The following is a 24018-nucleotide window of genomic DNA, read 5'->3' on the forward strand; positions in this document are numbered from 1 at the left end:
TAATTATGAGGTTCTAGGTGCCTTTAGGCAAACACTATGATGGTCTGCAACGTGAAAATATAGTCTTTTAATTTTCAAATCTTGTAACGACAACCGTACAAATTGAGGTAGGGATTGTCCTCTCGCTTCCACAGAAAATTGGGATTGGGTCCAAAACTTCTCTGCCAAACAGTGAAGCAGGATGTGGTAAATTTTTTATAAATTATAAATATAATCTTAATAATAAATTTATTTTTATTAAAATTATAATATTTAAGTACTTAAATATATTAAGTAAATAAAATTTTAAAAAAATAATAAAATATTATTGTGTTAGGTCAATAACAATTGTGGGACTAGATAAGTCAGATCAATAACAATTATCATCCCTATTTATAAGAGGAAAATTGAACTTTTACAATAATTTAAAATAAAATAAAATAAAGAATAAATAAATATATAAACGTCTTCACATGAAAATTTAATAAGTTTATTCAATTATATAAACATATTATATAACTCCTATTTGATAAAATAAAAAAATAAGTGATTCAATAGGTAAAATATTCGAAAATTTAATAAAATACAATTTATCATAATTTTTAAAGGGATTTTATTTAGTTTAAATTTTAAAGTTTTATTCAATTAATTTGTTAAATCAGTTCATTTTTTTCATATCACTCTTTTTTTTTAATGGCTAAATATACATATATATATATATATATATATATATATATATATATATATATATATTTTGACCTCTAAATTTAGACGTTTGGGCATATCATATTTACAATCCTTTTGAGAAACTGATTACATTCATGAACTTAAATATTTTGTAATAACTAAGCTCAATTTTGCTATATTCCTATCATTAAAAAGGCGTCTGGATATCAAGATACATGCTCGAAACATAGGTAGAAAATTAGATCGAAGGAAGCCTAAAGACGAAGAATGCCGAACGGAAGAGACCAAAAAAAAGAAATGTAAACCAAATATGAAGATGTGAAGAGCACCACACATGCAGGATAAAGATGAGTTGTTTATTATTTTTTAGTGTTCCTTTTTTTGTTTGGCATGGATAAAATTTATATGGGCATTTTAAAAAATTTAAAAATATAATAAATTAAAAAAAATTAGATTTAAAAGTGAAAAAAAATATATGTATCTATTTTAAAACTCTTTCTTTTAAACTAAGAGAATATTTGTCTTAACTTATAAACTGTTTTAACTAATTTATAAGCTCTAAAAATATATTAATTTATTTATTTTTAACAATATCTAAATTTATGAGTTGAATTTATAAATTAAAATAAATAAATTATGGTCTTAACTTTTCATTTTTGTATTTAAATGTCTTGTACTTAATTTGATAAAATTATTTTACTATATTATTTTTATTTACTTTTTAAATTTTAATTATAAATCTTATTTAATATATTTTTTAATTATTTTAATAATAAATATATTTATATTAATTATTTAAAAATATTTTAATAAAATATATAATTACCTAAAATTCTAAATATTTATAAATTTAAATTAAATATCTTCTTATTAAGTAATACATGTCTTTTTAACTTGAAATGACACGTAAGTTTAATATCATATGAAATAGATACATTTCATGGTTGTTAAAAAAATTGTTAATGCAAATTCTAGTATACATAAAATTGGATAACATGAAATAATTTATTGTAACTGAGAAATTTTCCCAATGGAATTATTATAAAAGCTAAATCTGATGACAGATTATCTGATCTGACCATTGCCCACCAGTACTGACTTCACGCTATCATGTGTTGACTTGACCCTAACAATTTGCGTAAACAATTAATTAATAAAAATGTAGGTAATAATTATTCACAATTATATATATACACTTTTTTTCGGACGATTGTGACCACAATTTGCCGGCGAACCAAACCGAATGCACATCAGCACATGCGTCGGCATTTGCTTTTCTAGTCAATTATTGACCACAATTAATAGGCCACATCGATTCCATTCAGTCCAGAATCTTTTAGGAGGAATTGATTATTAGAAGATAATATACACATATTAAATATATAAATTTAATATATTTATATTTTAAATTTATAATAAATAAAATTTAAATAAAAATTTTCCCCCATCAAGTAAGTGTAATTAAATTAATATTAAATATCATTTATTTTTCTTTGTTAAAAAAATATTTTTTATTTTTAATAAATTTTAAAATATCAAAATAGAAATAACTATGAATGAAAAGAGTGATATTTTTGTAACATAAATGGCTACATATATTTTTGTTTGATTTTGAGTGTAAGTATAAAGGCTATAATATTATTAAATTAAATTTAAAATTAAAATTCATATATTTTATAATTTTTTAATTGCGATTAGATGGTGCATTATATTAAATTTATTAATTTTAGCGTAATTAAATGGGTTTTCAAATATACAAGAAGAACAGAAGGAACAAACGGAGTATCGGACGATCAAAGAAGAGGAAGAGCTTATGGAACAGAGCAGCAAACTTCACATAGTAGCGTTTCCATGGCTAGCCATGGGACATCTCATACCATTTCTCAGATTCTCCAAGATCTTAGCTCAAAGGGGTCACAAAATTTACTTCGTTTCAACGCCAAGAAACATCGATAGGCTTCACAGATCACCCCAAAAGCTATCCTCTAACATTTCCCTGATATCCTTTCCCTTACCTTCCATGCCTGGCCTACCGCCCAGTGCAGAGAATACCAGTGACATACCCTACTCTAAACAACAGTTGCTAAAGAAGGCCTTTGATCTGCTTGAACAGCAGCTAACCACTTTCCTTCAATCCACAAAACCAGACTGGGTTATTTACGATTACCCCTCTCACTGGCTGCCGTCTATAGCCGCCGACCTCGGTATCTCAACCGCCTTCTTTAGTCTCTTCACCGCCGCAGCACTGACCTTTGTAGGCCCGCCGTCGATGTTGATGCACGATGGAGATTCACGGTCGGCAGCCGAGGATTTCACGGTCGTGCCCAAGTGGGTTCCTTTCGAGTCAAACGTGATGTATCGCATCCATGAGGTTACGAAGTATGTGGAGAAAACGAAAGAGGATGAAACAGGACCAAATGACACTGTTCGGTTTGGCTTTGCTGTTGGAAAGGCTGATCTCGTTATTATTAGAAGCTCACCAGAGCTTGAACCGGAATGGTTCGACCTTCTTGGCCAGCTGTGCGAAAAACCGATTATTCCACTGGGTTTCTTGCCTCCACTAGAAGAAGAAGAAGAAGATAATAGTGGTAGGGAATGGGCGTATATTAAAGAATGGCTAGATAAAAAGGAAGCCGAGTCAGTAGTTTATGTTGCTCTAGGTACCGAGGGTGCTCTGAGTCAAGAAGAAGTGAGCGAGTTGGCTTTTGGGTTGGAGAAGTCGAGATCGCCTTTCTTTTGGGCACTCAAGAGCTCACCAGGGTCAACTCAGAACGTGTTGGAGATGCTACCAGATGGGTTCGAAGAGCGAGTTAAGCATCAAGGGATTATTTACAAGGAGTGGGCTCCACAAGTGAAGATACTGGGTCACAAGTCAGTTGGGGTATTCTTGACTCACTGTGGTTGGAACTCAGTTGTCGAAGGACTTTCGTTTGGCAGGGTTTTGATTATGTTTCCAATGCTAAATGACCAAGGGCTCAACGCCAGGCTGTTACAAGGGAAAAACCTTGGGTTAGAGATACCAAGGAACCAGCTAGATGGGGCTTTTACATCCGATTCAGTGGCCGAATTACTGAGAAAGGATAAGATTGATGGCTCGCCCAATACGAAGAAGATAAGAGGCCTGCTTGGAGACAGGAATAGGAACAATCAACTTGCGGCAGCAGTTGTTCATTATCTCGAAGAGGGCAGGACGTCCAGGTTACAGGCCTGCTAAGTGATTTTGCTTGCAATTTTTCAATATCGGATTCTCTGTTTAATAAAATGTTGTTTTGAAATGATTAATAATGAATTTAATTTTTCTTTTGTTCCTTATCGATATATGTGAAAAATTAATATTTAACTTTTGTTCGATTTTTAGAAACTGAAAGTTAGAAAAAAAAAAAAAGAATTTTTACATTACTTTAAAATAAAATAAAAAAATATATAAAAAAAATCTTTTCATATTAAAATTTAAATAAAATTGAGCTCGATGAATAGAAAAAATCACTTAAAGCGTTTTATTTTTCAATAGATCACCTAATGCAAGCAGAGTTATATATATATTCATTTTCTTATTTTATTTATTTAATTATGTTCTTCTCTCCCATTTCAATTTTTATCCTATTTTCTCTTATTTTATTATTTTTTTTCTTTTCTAGTTATTTTTTTTATTCTTCTCTTATTTTCTTATCTTTTCTCTTTTGTATCAATTTCTTCATTTTCATTTTTTTTTCTTCCTTTTCATTTTTATTTTTTAATTTTTATTTCATTAATTTAATTTTTCCTCATTTCTTTCTTCATCTTTAACTTTTTTAAATATCACTTTTCCTTCTCATTATAATGTATTTAAAATAATTATTAGTCATAAAATAAAAAATATATATATTTTTAATAATAAAATAATTCAAAGAAAAATAATTAATGTAATAAAAAATATTATATTAATTGAAATGCTTTTTACTTTTTAAATTACTAATGAATTTATCAATAGATTTAAAGTTCACTAGTAAATTTATTAATACATTGTAATATTTGACATTTTTTTCTATATTTTTTTATCATTTTACCAATAAAAAAACCTGTAAGCATTGAGTTTTATTGCAACTAATCGTTAATAACTTATTTGTAATTTTAATTATCAACGAATTTTATATAATTACCAACCGAAAAATTATCAACAAGACAGAGCAAACCTCAACTAATAATAAGATTAATCCTTGTGTCTTTTTTGCTTTTGCACCTTGAAATCTAAGTAATAATTGTGATTAGTAGAAGGTTAAAATAAGTTTTAACTTAAAAAAAAAAAAAGTAATTAGACCTCTTATAATTTTTTAATAAAAAATAATTATTAATAAGGTGGAAAATAAATTAATTCTCTTTACTTATCCCAAAACAAAAGGAATTAAGAGTTAAAGAGTAACAATTATCCATTGTTAATCTCGTAGCAAATATTGATGCATCTAATATAAGTTCGAACTCGTATAAAAATGAGTTTAATAATGTTATATTAAAATATATATAAAATTAATTAAAGTATATATAAAAATATATAAATTTAAATATAAATATTTAATTTAATAATTATTAAATTAATTCTTGAATGAATTTTAACTTATAATAGCGGCACCCAATTTTCTTTATTTAAATCTCTCGACTACTAATTAACATATGCTTCACCAAACGGATATAATAAAATAAGTTACAATTCTTCTATTTTAGTCTAATATTTTAAATACCAAATAAATATTATCAATGCTTGAAACAAAAGCAGAAAATTAGATTGATGGAAGTCTAAGATACAAAAGAAAACATAGGGAAATAAAAGAAAATATGACCAAATTAACATAAAAAAAAAAAAAAAAAAAAGACTTGATCACCTTGAGGCAACATCTTAGGAGAAGGAAAACCGTCAAATTTGTCGCATAGGTCCCTTCACTTTTATAGAAATGCACTGCTGACAGAATAAAATTGTACTTAATTGTTGTAAGATTTTTAAAATTCAGAGTAATTAATAGATTTTTTTTAAAAAAAATTGAAAATATAATACTGAATTTAAAAGTGAAAAATATATTTAGCATTTTTAAAACTCTTATCTTTTATATTAAATAAGCCACACAGTTTTTTTTTTTTTTTTTTAATTCTGAAATCACACACAAGTTTAATATAGTTGTCACGATCCAACCTTTGAGCCGGACCGGTACTAGGACTTGGGTCAACCTAAAGCCCTTAAGGTCTGTAGTAAGCCTAACTATTATTCAACCCAGTCCTAAGACCCATTTAGGCTCAATTTCAAGAATTCAACCGGACAAAGTCCAACCATAAAATGGACTATTCAACAAGAAATTTTTGACTCGCACGACCTGTAAACATAATATAAAATAAATTGGGGAGCTCAGCTCACCCTCCACATGCTCATAATATCAAAAATCCAATGGGAGCTCAGCTTCCTTATCCAATCCAGTCATACACGCAATTAATAATCTTACAAATTCAACACCATATTATATCACAGACCCAATTTAATTTAAAATACTCATAATATATGCAGAGTCTAAAATTTAACTCAATTGTATAAAATAGATCCAATACTACTAATTGACCTGCGAAGAAGAATAGCAGGTTAGTCACAACAAGTAATCCTCCTATAGCCTGAAAAAATAGATGAACAGGAGTGAGTATTCGACTTAAAGAGTAAAATATTAATTTTAACCACAATTTCTATAGCTATCTAAAGCTAATGCATCATAAGCAATGGAATGCAACATCATCATAAATTTCATACAAATTACATCATAACAGTAAAAAGGCAATTTGGAACACTTACACACCCAACACTGTTCAAACAGTACAGCTTTCTTAAACCAACCTCTGTCAACGAGTGTCTCTCAAGCCAGACTTTCACTTAATAAACCAAATACAGGGTCATAGCGAGTATCTCTCAAGCTGTGTCTACTCTGACTTATTCATAAAGGACTAAGGGAGCGAGTATCTCTCAAGCCGTGTCCACCCGTCCTGTCCATAACCAATACCATTCTACACGCACGCCAACGTGCGCATACTGCTCCAAATTACCACAAACAATATTCATGGCACTCCATCAATTATAAATGCAATATAAAACGTGTCTAATGTTTAACTATATAGATACATATTTATAAGTAATGCATGGGCATGCTTGAACATATAATAATATTGAAATTATAATTAAAATTAATATTTTATTCACAGACTTAACCGTGGTCACTGCGGCGGTTAGACGAAGGAAGAAGGCTATCCCGGTTCACCTGACAAATTTCATTGCAATTATTTAATATATTTGACTTGATACAAGCTGGGAAAAGACCAAAGATACCTTAGGTCTTGCCGAAAATTCGGCAGAGTCTCCCCTATACCTAGGACCTACCTAACCTGAAAAAGGGTTCAAAATGCACTTCTATATCCACAAGTCATACATCCACAACTCAATCACATTACATGGCCCCTCCTGGGTCCATCCAAACAGTCAACAACCACAATTTGAAAAATTACAATTTAATCCTTACAATTACCCTTTTTGCAAAAACTACCCAAATGAGCTCTAAAAATTTTAAAACTTTGCCCCGCGATCCTTAGCAATATTATAGAGCTAATGCAAAAGGAATTATATTTTTCTAACCTACCACAAATATTTTATAGATTTTTAATCTAAATGAGGCACTAGTAAATTAAGAAAAATGAGGGTTCGGGTTTACCTATGTCAATTCCGACCTTGGAGACACGTTCGAGACGTCTGAAAACGATGGGTTAGCCTATAATATCGACTCAATTCAGAGACTTTTTTGGTAGCCTGTTTGCCTGGTTTGAAATTATAGACCCGAGCAACTGTTGAATTTCCGTGAATTGAAGATACCTACGCGAAGTCCATAACACGGGGGCTAGTATATAATTTTTATGAAATTTTCTAAGCTCATTTAATACTCGAAAAAATATTGTGAAATCTCACAGGACCCACCAAAAAACGGTGTCGGAAAAATTTGAAATGGGTATTGCTGTGAAACTCTTGACGAGTGGAGTACTCTGGTACCCTCGGATTTTTTGTGGGGTTTACGGTTTTTGAAAAATATAGCCCGAAAGTCAAAATAGGCTAAAACATTCCAGACAAAAATTTGACAAACCGCTTGATGAATTTTAGTGTTCTTGGTGTCTATGGAAAGCTCTCGAGGTGTAATAGTATTTTGGGACAAGATTCAGTCTGATTGGTGGCCGGATCGACCGGAATCAGCCCGGAAAGACGAAACGGCGCATTGCGCGCCTAAACGTCTTCGGGTGTGTTTTTCTTGCGCTTAAGGCGACGGGCAGTGAAGGGGAAGGGCACTGGAGGTGCGCCGGAGAGCTGGGGAGGTTGGGGCGGTGGCTGGCCGACGAGGGGCAGAGGGAGGAGAGAAAAAACATGAGAGAGAGGGAGAGTGTCAGAGGCACGCGAAGAAGAAAAAGAAAAAAAAATGAGCCAGTCCGATTCGACCGGTCCGATCCGATCTTATTTGATTCGGTCAGTTCGATTCAATATACCCGAAATTAAATTTTTACTCTGCCTTTGAACAAAAAAAGAGGCCCAAAAATTTCGAAAAAATTATAGAAAACTCAGAAAAATTCGTAGAGTCCAAATATATTTTTAGTTTTGACACGTGATCTTTAAATTAATTTTTAAAAATCATCAAAGTTTCATATTTTTGAAAAATCGAACCCGATTTCTAAAATTCAAAAAATTTCAAATAATTTTTCAAAATTTAAATAAATAAAATAAAATATTAATATCTACCCATAAAATAATTAATTTTAAAAAATTGAGGGTGTTACAAATTGATTCATTTAATGGTGGTTAGAAAAATTGTTAATGTAAATTCTAGTAAAATTCAATATTTAATATGAAGCAAAAAAGTTTTAAAGACTCAATAGATAGAATACATAAAATTGGAAAAATATGAAAATAATTTATTATAATTGAAATATCTTACAAATGGAATTATAAAACCTAAATATGACGTCGGATTATCTGATCCTGACCACTGCTCAACAGCATTGGCATCGCCTTAACGATTATATATATATATATATATATATATATATATATATATATATATATATAATTCAACAAAATATTTAATTTTTAATTTGCAATAAAAAATATCATCTTTAATTTAAATAGTAAAAAACTTTTTTTTTTTGTGGCCATCAGTAATTAATTTCTAAATTATTTATATTAATTGATATTTATCAAATCAAAAATTTATATTTTTATAAATTCATAATTTTAATAAATATATTTTAAGTTATTGAAGTATTAATCTATATAAATTAAATTGTTTGATTGTGGGTAGATAGAAAATATAATTCAATTTAAAGTATCGAATTAACATAGACAATAATATAATTTTTAATTTAATAAATATTACATTAAAAAAAATAATTGAACTAAATATTATTAAATATTTTATATTACTTAAATTAAAAATTTAAAATTTTTATAATTAAAATTTAAATACATGTAAGGCTTCAAGCAAAGCTTTTGCTTCACCTGCTAAAGGAGAGGCCGAAGTAATTTTCCTTGTAACTCCATGAACCGTCTGACCTTGGTTATTTCTAACCACCACCGCAACAGAGGAAAAAGGAAAATTCTCATTGCATGCTACATCACAATTTAGCTTAAGAGTACCTGGAGGTGGAGGTTACCAAAGTACCACTCTTTAAGGAGGGTTATATCCATTCCTTTGTTATGACAAGAAAACATGCACTTAGCTAAATTCAGATATATCTGCCATCACCTTGCGCGCCGCTAAAGCAGGATCAGGAATGGTTTGCTCAAATATAGCACTGTTTCGAGCCTTCGAAATATGCCAGTAAGTTGTAGCTATAAGGTCCAACAGTTCCTTATCAGATTTAAATTGCACCGAAATAGCAGACCACAAAATAGAAAAAGATGCGAAACCCCTTGGATTGGGTTCGTAAGAGCAAGGGAGAGAGAACCAGGCGGCAAGGGCATGATTGCACCAAAATAGTGCATGTTCAATAGTTTCCTCTTGTAAATGACAAGGGGGATAGATAGATGATAAGGAAATGCCTCGCTTTGAGAGATTGTCACGTACCGACAAAGCATTGGACATGGCTTTCCAAATGAAAACTTCAACTTTTGGCTACACTGATAATTTCCAAATGCTCTGTCAACTCCCTTTGGATATTTGATAGGAATGATTAGGTCTTACAAATGAGGAACTGCCGCCTGTGATAAGCCAACCTCTTATATCTTGACCTTACTGAATAGTTGCGTGAATTATCGAAATGCCAAACTAGAGAATCTTTTGTACCAAGAGGACCAACAAGAATGGATTTTATAGCCCCTGCATCAGTTAGGTTAAATAAATCCTCCACAATATCATCTTTCCATTGCAGTAAGTCATGATCTATAAGATCCGAAACTAAATTGATGTTGGGGGGACAGTGGGCAGGTCTTTCAACCCTGTAACCCTCTATACCCCCAAGGGTCAAACCAAATCAAAGAATCTCTTCCATCTCCAATATTTTGCTGAAGACCTTCTTTAAGGACATCTAAACCTGCCAAAAGGCTTTTCCAAATCCATGAACTCTTTCGGACAAATGTAGCCTGCAGTAAGCTTGTGTGGGGAAAATAAATCCCCTTGAGGATTTTTGCCCACTGGGAATCTGGATTTTTTAACGGCCTCCAGCATTGCTTAGCAAGACAAGTCAAGTTAAAGAGTCTGAATTCTCTAAAGTCTAGACCACCTTCAGACTTCGGATGAGATGATTTGCTCCAACTAATCCAATGTAATTTCTTTTCATCCTCTTTTCTACCCCACCAAAAAATTACCAGCAAACTGTTAAAGTTTTTTGTAAAAGTTTATAGGATATTGGAGAATAGCCATTGAATATGTTGGAATGGCGCTCAGTACCGACTTTGATGAGGCTACATTGATTATTGATCCTATCCAGTCCAGATTCGTGTAGGTGGAATTGATTATTAGAATATAATGTACATATAGGGCTATCATTGATTACGTATCATTAAACTAATATTAAAAATGTATGACTTCATTTTTAATATTTTTTAAAATATCATATTTTTGTTTATAATATTATTAAATCAAAGTTCATTAATTTATAATTTTTTAATTGCAATTAGATTATGCATTATATTACATTAGTGCAATTTCGCTTATAATTTCAGAGTTATGTTGATTAGTTAGTTTATTTCTCAGTTTTTCAAATATACAAAAAGAGAAAATTATTAAATGAGCCGTGAGTATCACCTCACCAAGCTGTGATGGTGCTCCTAAACAATGAGAAAAATACGCATCAGTAATTTTGTTTTTTTTCTTCTTTAAAAATAAAAATTGAATAAATTTAATATCAATACCGTTAATAGTTATTAAATGTATAATAGCATTATTAACAGTTAACAAGCCATGATTAACGATCTTTAAAAAAAAAAAAATTATGATTTGATATTATCCTTTTGTTGTTGCCTCGTTTTAGACGAAACTGTAAATTAAAAAAAAAAAAAACTCAGAGAATAAACTCTGTCAAATCTGGAGCTAAAAGAGTATGACACTACTAGCATATCAAGAAAAAAAAGTTTTCTTGTTAAAAAATTAGTGAGCATCTTATAGGAATTTGATAAAATTTTCATCTGGATTAAGGTTGTTGTTCCACAGAACAAAACTTGATAACAATGAGAAGAATATGCAAACTGAAAAGGAAAAAAAATCAGAAAACAAACTCTATTAAGTCTGGAGCTAAAAGTGTATGATGCTACCAGTATACCAAGAAAAAAAAGTTTTCTTGTAAAAAAATTAGTGAACATCTTGTAGAAATTTGATCAAATCTTCATCTGGATTAAGGGAGTTGTTCCACAGAACAAAACTTAATAACAATTAGAAGAATTAGGATTAGAGTTAATGTTTCAAGATGTCAATGTAGGTTAGAATATTCTTTAAAAACGAAAAGACTTGTATTGATCTTCATTCTATATAGAGGCATGAAATGAGAGTTGAGAAGATGAGGGAGATGGGACCAAATCTGAAAAAAGGCAAGAACAAAAGATGAAGGCTTGAAAAGCTGTAAGAGTAACTACTAAGTTTTAACAGTATCCCAGTGGCATTCATTTTGTTAATTTTTTGTTGATTAACAAAAAACTGCTGATGTGTTTTTTTCTCGTTGGTTAGGAGCACTACCTCAGCTCGGTGAGGTGGTGCTCCTGGCTCATGTAATAATTTCCCAACAAAAAGTATAGCAGGTACATTCCGACAATCGAAGAAGAGACGAGGATATGGAAAAGGGCAGCAAACTTCACATGGTAATGTTTCCATGGCTAGCCATGGGACATCTCATACCATTTCTCAGATTCTCCAATGTTTTAGCTCAAAAGGGTCACAAAATCTATATCGTTTCAACGCCAAGAAACATAAATAGGCTGCACAGATCATTCCAAAAGTTATCCTAACATTTCTCTAATATCCTTTCACTTACCTTCCATAACTGGCCTACCACCCAATGCAGAGAACACCAGTGACATACCCTACTCTAAACACCAGTTACTAAAGAAGGCCTTTGATCTGCCTGAACAGCGGCTAACCACTTTTCTTCAATCCACAAAACCAGACTGGGTTATTCACAATTACCCCTCTCACTGGCTTCCATCTATTGCCTCCGAAATGGGCATCTCAACCGCCTTCTTAAGTATCTTCACTGCCGCAACACTGACCTTTGTCGGCCCGCCTTCGATGTCGATGAAAGGTGAAGATTCCCGGTCGACAACCTAGGATTTCACTGTCCTAATCCATGAGGTTACGAAGTATTTGGAGGAAACGAAAGAGGATTAAACAGGACCGAATGACACTGTTCGTTTTGGCTTTGCAGTTGGAGAGGCTGATCTCATTATTATTAGAAGCTCACCGGAGTTTGAACCGGAATGGTTCGACCTTTATCGCAAACTGTGCAAAAAGCCGATTATTCCACTGGGTTTCTTGCCTCCACTAGCACTAGAAGAAGAAGATAATAGTGGTAGGAAATGGGCATAAATTAAAGAATGGCTAGATAAAAAGCCGAGTCAGTGGTTTATGTTGCTCAGGAACTGAGGGCGCTCTGACCCAAGAAGTAAGCGAGTTGGCTATCGGGTTGGAGAAGTCGAGGTTGCCTTTCTTTTGGGTACTCGAGCTCACCAGGGTCAACTCACAACGGGTTGGAGATGCTACCAGATGGGTTCGAGGAGCGAGTTAATGATCAAGGGATTATTTGCAAGGAATGGGCTCCACAAGTGAAGATACTTGGTCACAAGTCAGTTGGGGCATTCTTGACTCACTGTGGTTGGAACTCACTTGTTGAAGGACTCTCGTTTAGCAGGGTTTTGATTATGCTTCCAATGCTAAATGAACTAGGGCTCAGTGCCAGGCTGTTTAAAGAGAAAAACCTTGGGTTAGAGATACCAAGGAACCCGCTAGATGGAGCTTTTACATCTAATTCAGTGGCCATGTTACTAATAAACGCAAAGATTGATGGCTCGGCCAATATGACAAAAAAGATGAGAGGCCTACCAGGAGATAGGGATAGGAACAATCAACTAGCGGCAGCAGTTGTTCATTATCTTGAAGAGGGCAGGCTGTCCAGGTAACAAGCCTGCTAAGTGTTTCTGCCGGCAATAAGTCAATCTCGGATACAATGTTGAGTAAAATGTTGATTTGAAATGGTTAATAATGAATTTATTCTAAATGGGTTGTCACAATACATACCAATCCAACTTGTCATGGATTGAATGCACAAACCAGAAAAATAATATATTGAATCCAAGACAGAAAACTTACCTATAATGACCAGCTATTCTAATGGCATTAACAATTTGCCCTAGTAAAGTACAAGTAACAATTTTCACATTGCCTTATCGCCATTTGTAAAGGCATTAATGCCAATCTGTACAGTGGTTTAGGGATCAGCACTTGCTATCCATAAACAAAAAATGAGAGCAGAGATGCCATTGTTGCTAATACATGACATTTCTATTCTAATCCTATAAGAATATAATGTACATGTATGTGCAAACACTATTCCTTGCTCCCCCTTTAAGATAAAGAGGACGAAACAAACTATCTTCTGGTGTAATGGCAAAGAAACTGTACCATGCAGATTATTTGAGGTTGGCGTATATTGCAATTTCAAATTCAGTCTGTTTCATATCTGTAACTCTGATAGAACTACTGCATAACACCTGAAGTTACTCTGTTCAAGTGATGCAGATGGAAAGGAGCCTGTCTTCTCTAAACAAAACATTTGCTGAAGTCATGGCTGAATTTTCTGCATGTCAGAATATTTGAAGGTGCAAATCTAGAAAGAAGGAAAAAAATAAGAAAAATATTACAACAAATGCTATATTGTTGAGCAAAAGTAACTGCATATGTTTCAACAACAATCTAATTTGTAAAGCACAAGAACCATTCCAGAAGCCATTAAATTTCTTCAAAGTTAACACAATAACATGTCCTTAATATACTGTTAAACCATTCCAGGGACTAGTAGAAAAATTCTCTACTAACATCTGCATCCTAAATCCTAATGCAACTTTACATATTGTTGCGCTACGCACGTCACGACAACACACATGATCTCACATTTTTCAAGGAAGGAAGACCTAAGCCTTGAAGACATATTACAATTAAAATTGTTTTTACGCTTGCTAATAGTATAACTTTTTCTATTCCAGCATTGAAACTATTGATGATAACAAACAATACAATCAGTCAAAAAAATATGATGATGTATTTATTGTAATCTAGCAGCTTAAACTTTCCTTTGAAAAGAGAGATCTGACTTCAATGTGCAAGAAAGAAATAATTGAATAATTTTCCTTCCCAGTTTTTTATCATTTCTTTTTTGCCCCTTCTAAATTTCATCTTTGTAAATTATAATTCAACCTCCATCTTAAAAATCTTAATTCGTAAAGGGAAGTTTGGCCTTTGAAATGTTTCCAACACCAGAACCCTAACTTCATGGAGGTTTCTGTAGTTAAGTACATGGAAAAACTAAATGAATACCTTAATACAACTTAATAGAACCGAGAAAATTGTTGCTATAAACTGAGCAAACAATAATAAGCATAAGGAGAATGTAGAAAGCAAAAGTTTATTGAAACACTAAAGGCTACAATCATAATGCTCCTTACCAGAGATCAACATTGACAAACAGCAACTGTCAATTGCATGTCTCTGCTCATTGAATGTAGATCTATCCTGTTGCAGACAACTTAGATTTCACATTTCGAGGAGCACTAGTTTTGCGAAGTTGAGGATTTTCTATAGAGTACACAAGAAGGATTCCATCTTTGGTCCCAGCTAAAAAGCATTCTTCTGGGGTTACTGTTAGACATGTTATTACCTTTCCAACTCCATTATACTTTTTGACAATATCAAGCGTATTCATAGAGCGTACAGTTATCTGTCCCTGATCACCAGCACAAACCAGAAACTCACCACAACCACTGAGTTCAACACAGTTCAGGCGACCATTAGATTCAGAAGTAGCAAGATGTTTTCCATTAATAGAATACAAATGCAGACTAAGATCATCATCAGCATAAAATACTATCCGTCCGTGCCGAGAGGCCACAAGCTTTGACAATGCACTGCCAGAAGGATGACGTAAAGATCTTATGTATCTTCCTTCCCTAAGGGTATGGAAAACACAAGTTCCATCTTTTGAACCACTGATAACTATATCAAGCTCCGCACTAACATATAAGCATGTTATTATATCATCATGCCCGCAGAGAATATGGAAAGGAGTTTCAGCAATGACATACTCTTTACGAGGTAGTTCAGTCTGAGTGTTTCGAACTCTCTTTTCAGTGCCTCGGACACGGAGAACTTCCCACACCATGACTGTAGTATCATAACTTCCAGTTGCAAGTATGCTACCATCAGCTGTCACTGCATATTATTATCAATTTACAAGAGATGGCATGTACTCTTATGAAACAACAAAACAAACGAGAAGCTATCCATGCAAACATTGCATGAAGAAATGGCAATTTGATTGAGCAGGAGATAATGCAGTACATAATCACAGAGTTAATTTCCCCCAACGTCATTCAACTTAAATAGCTGTGTTAGTGCCATCTCTCAACTTCAATTTGTATCATAAATATCATTGAACCTTAATTTGAGCATCATTAAAACCCTTGTGACATGCAATAACCGATTTGCAGGCTAACTTATGACCACATTTCACTCATTGTCCTCAATTTAGATAGATGTATTATGATCGTCCCTCAACTTTAATCTATATCACAAAAATTCCTAAATTTCAATTTAATATATAAATAGTTTTTGATACAAAATGTCTAAACAATTTAATATATAAAATTGAGGTTTAGGCATTTTTGTAATACAAATTGAAGTTGAGAAATGTTCGTGGTACATCTAAGTTGAGAGACTATAAGTGGAATTTAGTTATAAGTTAACCTATAACTGGTGATAATAGATCACAAAAATCTTAACGATACTCAATTTGATGGTTGGGACTATATTTCACTCACCGTTCTAAATTTAGATGGACGTACCATGATAGTCCCTCAACTTCAATTTGCATTACAAAAATTCCTAAATTTCAATTTAATACATAACAGTTTTTGGTACAAAATGTATAAACCAATTAATATATAAATTGAAGTTAAAAGAATTTTGGCGATACAAATTGAACTTGAGAGATGGTCATTGTACACCTATCTAAGTTGAGGGACTATAAGTGGAATTTAATTATAAGTTAACCTGTAAACTGGTGATATTAGATTACAAGGATTTTAATAATACTCAAATTGAACTTGGGAATATTTACGTTTGAAATTAAAGTTGAGCAACAATGCTAATACAACTATTAACTTAAAGGATGGTAGGTGAAATTTACCACATGATCCTGCCATGTTACTCATAAATGGTTCAATGTTTCTAGATTGTCTATTCAGCATCAATTGTATAGATAGCACTGTAAATTGATGAATAAGGAGAATCAAAAGTTTACTGTTGGAATTCCTTAATTAGTGCATTAGCTGTAAATTAGAATGTGTTAAAATCTCTTAATTAGTGTATTAGCTGTAAATTAGAATATAAATTAGTGATATTAGGGATATTTGTATTTATTAGCTTTTATTTTCTTCCTATTAAGGCTATAGCCTTTGTGTATAAATTTGAATCATTTTAACACTGTGAAATTCTTCAAGAAATTCTTCAATTCTCTCTAATCTCAACATGGTATCAAAGCCTTAGCCATTTTATCTGGCATTTTTTTTTTTTTTTGCAGAGAGAACAGTGAGAAATAGTTAGGGTTTGTGTGGGTAAGCCTTGAAAGCGGGTCTGTTGAGGGACGTAGTTGTCACCGCCCCTTTAGGAAGGAAGAGAACCTCGTCGCCAGTCCTCGCCTGGACATCCAATGAGGTGCATGATCCCACGCGCCGACAGAAGGTTTCCGCCTCGTGTACACGCGCCAGGGAATGAGTTTGTTCCTGGTCAGTTTTTCCGACCGCACTTTTTTTTTTTTACGACATCCCTAGTGTACTGCACCTCTGCCCAGCCCATTCCTATCATTTGGTTTGCAATTTTATTTTTGGGTATTTGTCTTTTACCTACTGTTTCTTTTAATAAGTTCTTTGAATCATGTCTGATGCAAAAAATTCAGTAGTTGAAGGGAAAATGACTATTACAACTGAAAATCCCTCATTAATTATTAGCTCCGTAAAGCTTGATGGGACAAATTACCTTGTATGGTTTAGATCGTGTCTCCTTTTTATTCAAGCTAGAGAGATGCAGGGTTATCTTACTGAAAATAAGCAAAAACCAGAAAAAGTCTGCTTCTACCTACAGTCAATGAGAGTTAGAAAATTCTCTTATCATGTCATGGCTTATTAATTTCATGCAACCATATATAGCTCGTGGGTATTTACTGTTGAATAGTGCAGCTACCATTTGGAGTGCAGTTTCTCATACCTACTCTCACGTTGAGAACGATGCACAAGTGTATGAGCTTCGAAATAAAGTTCATGGTATGAAACAGGTTGAGCTAACTATTGCTCAATATTATGCAGAATTGAGTGGTCTATAGCAAGAACTGAACTTTTACCACGACTTTCAGGTCTCATGTCCTGAAGATGCTATTAAATTTCAGAAGTTGATTGAGAAAAAGCGGATCTATGATTTTCTTGCTGGGTTGAATATGGAATATGATCAAAATAGGGTCCAAGTGCTTGGAAAGGATCCATTACCTACCTTAAGACAGACATACTCTTATGTTTAGCAAGAAGCACTGTTATCAAAGGCGCGCCTCAGGCGCCTTGGGACAGCTGAGGCGCACCGAAATGAGGCAAGGCGCATGATAAAAGGGTAGGCTGCTAGGATTTTTTTTTTTAAACTTGTCCAGCAGCCAGCAGCAAGCAAAAAGAAAAGAAGAAGAAGAAGAAGAAGAAGAAGAAGAGGAGTGAAGGGAGAGATCAAACAAACCTGATATATATTTTTTCTTATTCTTTTCTTATTCTTCTTCTTCTTCTCCTCTCACTCTCCTCTGCTCTCTTCCCCTGTGCTGCATTTTTTTCTTTTTTGTTTCAGTTTTTCCTTTTTTTTTTTTTTTTGCTGCCAATGCCATGCTCTCTCTCTCTCTCTCTCTCTCTCTCTCTCTCTCTCTCTCTCTCCTGTGCTGGGTATTCTTTTTCTGCTTCTCTTTTTTTTTTTTTTAGACTGCCATGCTCTCTCTCTCTCTCTCTCTCTCTCTCTCTCTCCTGTAGTGTTTCTGCACTGCACTTTCTGTTTTTGCTTCTCTTTTTTTTTGGATTGCCATGCTCTCTCTCTCTCTCTCTCTCTCTCTCTCTCTCCTGTAGTGTTTCTGCACTGCACCTTCTGTTTCTGCTTCTCTTTTTTTTTTTTTTGGACTGCCATGCTCTCTCTCTCTCCTGCAGTGTTTCTGCAATGTACTTTCTTTTCTGCATTTTTTTTTTGCTGCCATGCTCTCTCTCTCTCTCTCTCTCTCTCTCTCTCTCTCTTTCCTGCACTACACTTTCTTCTTCTGCATCTTTTTTTTTTTTTTGCTGCCAATGCCATGCTCTCTCTGTTCTGGTTTCTGCACTGTTACAGCAGCTGCAATTTTTCATTTTCTTCTTTTCATGCTCTCTCCTTAGTCCTTACCCTGCAATGTTTTTCTTTTCCTTTTCTTTTTAGTATAAATTTGTGATTTTGACAAATTGTTTATTGTGAATATATGAAAATATGTTAAGACTTGACCACTTGAGATGCTATTATGCTAATATGCTAATTCAATTACTCTTATTAACTTTTAGTTTTATTATTGGATTAAAAATGTTTTATGACTTCTTGAAGACGAGGAAGAAAATGATGATGACGAAGATGTTAATTTGAAAGATGAGTATGAGGAGGATAATGAAGATGATGAAGAAGATGAAGAAGATGAAGAGGATTTTGATATTTCTATTGATGTGGATTGAACATTTAGTAGTTTACTAGTTCATTAAACTTTAATTTTTAGTAGTTTATTTTTATCTCTTTTGGATTATAAACTAATTATTACTTGCCTATTTGTTAGTTATTATTATATAGTTTTATGTTACTTGAGGTGTGATAGCATAATTATAATTTTTTTTATTTTTAATATATATTTTTTATTTTTGCGTCTTGGCTCTCTCGAGCGCGCGCCTGCGCTTTGCGCCTTGCGCCTAGGCTCCAAGACACCTTGGCGCCTCGGTGTGCCTTGAGTCTTTGATAACTATGGCAAAAAGAGAGCAGGAGGAGTGCCATGATTCATTCTATGTCTGTTGATAAGGCAGGGCTAGTTGCTAATTCCTCACGTGAACAATCACATGGTTCATCAGATAAGGATCAACTACATTGTGACTATTGTGGAAAAAACCGGCATACTAAGGAACACTGTTGGAAATTGCATGGACGCCCCACTAAAGGGCGTGGAAGAAAAAAGATGGGTCTTACTAGACCAGAAGCTAATGTATCTGAGGTTGTGAATCTGTCTGAAGATACTACCACCACTGAGATGTTTTTCAATGAAGAGGTACAGACTCTAAGGCGTTTGCTATCACAACTTGAATCGCAATCCACAACAGTTGCCTCTTCTAACTTCGTCAACTCAAGTAACGCTTTTCTTGCCAATCTTAATAATTCTTTTTGGGTTATGGATTCTGGAGCAAACAAATATATGACAGGCTCTTCAAATAAATTCATATCCTATTCTCCATGTTCAGGAAAAGAAAAAGTATGCATTGCGGATGGGTCCTTATCTAGTGTTTCTGGAACAGATTCTGTTAAATGCACCCCTAATACAAGTCTTAGTTCTGTTTTACATGTGCCTAACTTTTCTATTAACCTCTTGTCTGTCAGTTCAATCACAAAAGCTCTAAACTGCAAAATTAAATTTTTTCCCAACTCACTGTGTATTTCAGGAATTGACGATAGGGAGAACGATTGGCAGTGGTAGACTACAAGATGGGCTATATCTCTTGAATGATTATCTTGGCCAGGCCATGTTGGGGCAATCCATGGGTGCTGAGAAACAAATTATCATGTGGCATAAGAGACTAGGACATCATTCATTTGCTGTGTTAGAAAAACTTTATCCTTTTCTATTTAAACAATGCAAAACTGAATTGTTAGTTTGTGATGCTTGTGAGGTTGCTAAACATACAAGACAATCCTATCCTGCAATAAATAATAAGGCTGCAGTTCCTTTTATGACTATCCATTCTGATGTATGGGGGCCTACTCAAACTGTGTCTTTATCGGGTTACAGATGGTTTGTGACCTTTATTGATTGTTGCAGTAGGTTAACTTGGGTATATTTGATGAAAGGAAAAAATGAAGTTTTCTCTTATTTCGAGCAGTTCCATAAAACGATTAGTACACAGTTTGATGCTCATGTTAAAATATTGAGAACTGATAATGGTACAGAATATATGAATGGAGTCTTTCAGGAGTATTTGAAGGCACATGGGATTTTACATTAGACTTGTTGTATTAATACTAGTTCACAAAATGGGGTATCTGAGAGAAAAAATAGACACTTACTTGAGGTTGCTAGGTTTCTTATATTTACCATGAATGTTCCTAAACCTTACTGGGAGGATGCTATTCTTTCTGCTGGATATCTTATTAACAGGATGCCTCTTCGGACATTGGAGTTTAAGAGTCCTTTAGAGGTTTTGCAAGGTAAAAATTCATATACCGTTCCTCCAAAGGTATTTGGTTGTGTTTGCTTTGTTCATAAGCTTAATAGTGAGAAATTAGAATCCCGAGCCCTGAAATGTGTTTTTGTTGGTTATTCTAGCACTTAGAAGGGATATAGGTGTTATCATCCTCCTTAACGAAAATATTTTGTGAGTATGAACGTTACCTTCAGGGAATCTGAATTTTATTTCCATCCACCTCTTCAGAGGCGGCATAGGAAGGAAGAGGTGTATTTTCCTTCATCCTCATCCTCTCCCAACCTTCAGTTTCAGGGAGAGAATCTGGGTTTAGAGCCTATACCTAACAATGAAACTCAAAGAGAATCACCTAAATCTCGAGAAAGACTGAAAAGGCCAGATTTAAGAACATATACTCGACTAAACAAAACAGATATAGCCATCGAGCAGGAGACTACTAATCAACCGGAATCCCTGAATTCAATTTCTGGACATCTTGAGGTATGTGAAGAGTCTCCTTTGGCTCCTGATGAGTCTAATTTTGATTCTCAGTCTCTTCTTCTTTCTTCTGATAATGATCTTGATATTCCAATTGCTCTCCAGAAAGGTGTTAGTACCTGTACTAAACATCCTATTTCTAATTTCATCTCCTATAATTCTCTGTCTCCATCCTACAAAGCCTTTCTATTGTCTGTTTCCTCTGCTCTATCCCACAGGATTGAAAGAAAGCTTGCCTCAATCCAAAATGGAGGGCAAATATGGTGGAGGAGATGAAAGCTTTGGCAAAGAATGAGACATGGGAACTAGTTACTCTCCCACTAGAAAAGAAGCTAGTTGGATGCAAGTGGGTGTTCACTGTGAAGCAAGGAGCAGATGGTTCAATTGAGAGGTATAAGGCCAGACTGGTAGCAAAAGACTTCACACATACGTACGGAGTAGATTACCAAGAGACCTTTACTCCTGTTGCTAAAATAAATATCAGAATTCTGTTGTCATGTGCAGTGAATCTTGAGTGGAACTTGCAGCAGTTTGATGTTAAAAATGCCTTTTTACATGGTGACTTGGAAGAAAAAATGTACATGGAAATTCCTCCAAGGTTTGAGGATGAGAAGACCAGAGGAAAAGTTTGCAGATTGAAAAAGGCTTTGTATGGTCTAAAACAGTTACATAGAGCATGGTTTGATAGATTCAGTAAAGCGATGACCTCCTTTGGATACTGCCAAAGCAATGCTGATCATACCTTGTTTATGAGGCATCGTATAAGCAAAATCAAACTACTTATTGTCTATGTGGATGATATTGTGATAACTGGTGACGACAAGGAAGAAATGGCTCTTTTAAAGGAGCACCTAGCACAGGAGTTTGAAATCAAAGATTTGGGAAGGCTCAAGTAGTTTCTTGGAATAGAGGTTGCTAGATCAGATAAGAGAATATTTATTTCTCAAAGAAAATATATCTTGGATCTGTTGGAAGAAACAGAAATGCTGGGCTGTAAACCGGCAGAGTCTCCTATTGACGTCAATCATAAATTGCAAATTGTAGTTGGAAAATCAGTGGATTTAGGGAGATATCAGAGGTTGGTTAGCAAATTAATTTATCTTTCGCACACTAGACCGGACATAGCATATGCTGTTGGTCTAGTAAGCCAGTATATGCGTGATCCTTGTGAATCTCATTTGGAGGTTGTTTTCTACATCTTGCAATACCTAAAATCTACACCTGGGAAAGGACTTCTTTTTTCAAAGCATGGTCACCTTCAGATTAAAGCATTTATGGATACAGATTTGGCTGGGTCTCTTGATGATAGGAGATCAACATCAAGATACTGTACCTTTGTTGGTGGTAATCTAGTCACCTGGAGAAGTAAGAAGCAAAATGTGACAACTAGATCCAGTGCAGAAGCCGAATTCAGGGCAATGGCTCAAGGTATCTGTGAGTTATTGTGGTTACAGAAGTTAATGGAAGAATTAAAATTGTTTGAAGCTAATGGTTTGTTTTTGTTTTGTGATAACAAAACTGCAATCAGTATAGTTCATAATCCAATTCAGTATGATCGAACTAAACATATAGAGATTGATAGACACTTCATAAAAGAAAAAATTGTGGATGGTTCCTTAAGTGTCTCTTACGTTGGTTTGAAAGATCAGTTAGCTGATGTGTTCACTAAAGGGTTAGTTGTAAGGTGTTTCATACCCTAATTTGCAAGTTGGGCATTTGCAACATACATGAACCAACTTGAGGGAAAGTGTTGGAATCCCTTAATTAGTGCATTAGTTATAAATTAGAATGTGTTAAAATCCCTTAATTAGTGCATTAGCTGTAAATCAAAATGTAAATTAGTAATATTAGGGATATTTGTATTTATTAGTTTTTATTTTCTTTCCTATTAAGGCTATAGCCTTTGTGTATAAATTTGAATCATTGTAACACTGTGAAATACATCAAGAAATTCTTCAATTCTCTCTAATCTCAACATTTACCTTTAAATTCCAATAAATAGAATGTTCTTACCATGTCCTATATATTGCTTGGACTTGGTACAGGCGTTAGACAAATACCCAAGTCAAGGTATGGTCAAATTTATATATTCTTTCTCATAGTCGGAACATCATGGCCAAATAACCGGGTGTGTTCTAGGTGTATGAGATGTGTTTGACATGTGTGTTAAGAGTAAAATAAAGAGTTGGAGTAACAGAGACCATACCGTTAGCATTATCTTTGAAGAGTGAAATGGAAGATTAGAAAACCATAAAACAACATAGTTCATAATTAAATTGTAATAGAAGATGCCCTTGTTGAAAAATGGTACTTGTCCTCTAGAACAGAAGGGGGAGGGGGTGGGGGGTTGTTGGGGTTGACTTCGTCTTAAAATATGTGAAAGGTTCAGGAATCTTCTATAATTTAGTGCTGGTCACTGACTCACCGGGACTGTGGGGTTGAAAAAGGTACATATATGATGGTTCCATTGCTAAAGTTGTACCAAGAATGCTAACTCAATTTCGATAACGTACTAAGCCAACTTTAGCCTTTCTACATTTAGAGCCTACATTCTTAAAACCTATCCAATATACATACCATCTACAGTCATTCAGAAAATTTGTAAAGTCAAGTCAGACCTCCCTTTTTCTATAAGAGAAGGGAACAAA

At 33.8% G+C, this 24018-nt stretch overlaps 2 protein-coding genes and 1 pseudogene across 4 annotated transcripts in view; 2 read left to right on the forward strand and 1 right to left on the reverse strand.

Moving 5' to 3' along the window:
• Positions 1-2378: 2378 nt before the first annotated feature.
• LOC110636823 (UDP-glycosyltransferase 91C1) lies at positions 2379-3978 on the forward strand. Its single transcript, XM_021786670.2, has one exon. The coding sequence runs from the start codon at positions 2480-2482 to the stop codon at positions 3878-3880; it is 1401 nt and encodes a 466-aa protein (XP_021642362.2). The 5' UTR covers positions 2379-2479; the 3' UTR covers positions 3881-3978.
• A 7987-nt stretch (positions 3979-11965) lies between these two features.
• LOC110636824 (UDP-glycosyltransferase 91C1-like) lies at positions 11966-13404 on the forward strand (annotated as a pseudogene).
• Positions 13405-13537: 133 nt separating this feature from the next.
• LOC110636822 (BEACH domain-containing protein B) overlaps positions 13538-24018 on the reverse strand; it is a 44393-nt gene continuing 33912 nt past the window's right edge. For all 3 annotated transcript variants that reach the window (XM_058130953.1, XM_058130952.1, XM_058130954.1), the window contains 2 exons: positions 14849-15611; positions 13538-14013 (listed from right to left, as the gene is read on the reverse strand). In XM_058130953.1, the coding sequence (XP_057986936.1) occupies positions 14911-15611 (701 nt within the window). In that variant the 3' untranslated portion in view covers positions 13538-14013; positions 14849-14910. The remainder of the gene's footprint in view (positions 14014-14848; positions 15612-24018) is intronic.

This window comes from Hevea brasiliensis, chromosome 12 (genome assembly GCF_030052815.1).
Source record: "Hevea brasiliensis isolate MT/VB/25A 57/8 chromosome 12, ASM3005281v1, whole genome shotgun sequence".
NCBI lineage: Eukaryota > Viridiplantae > Streptophyta > Magnoliopsida > Malpighiales > Euphorbiaceae > Hevea > Hevea brasiliensis.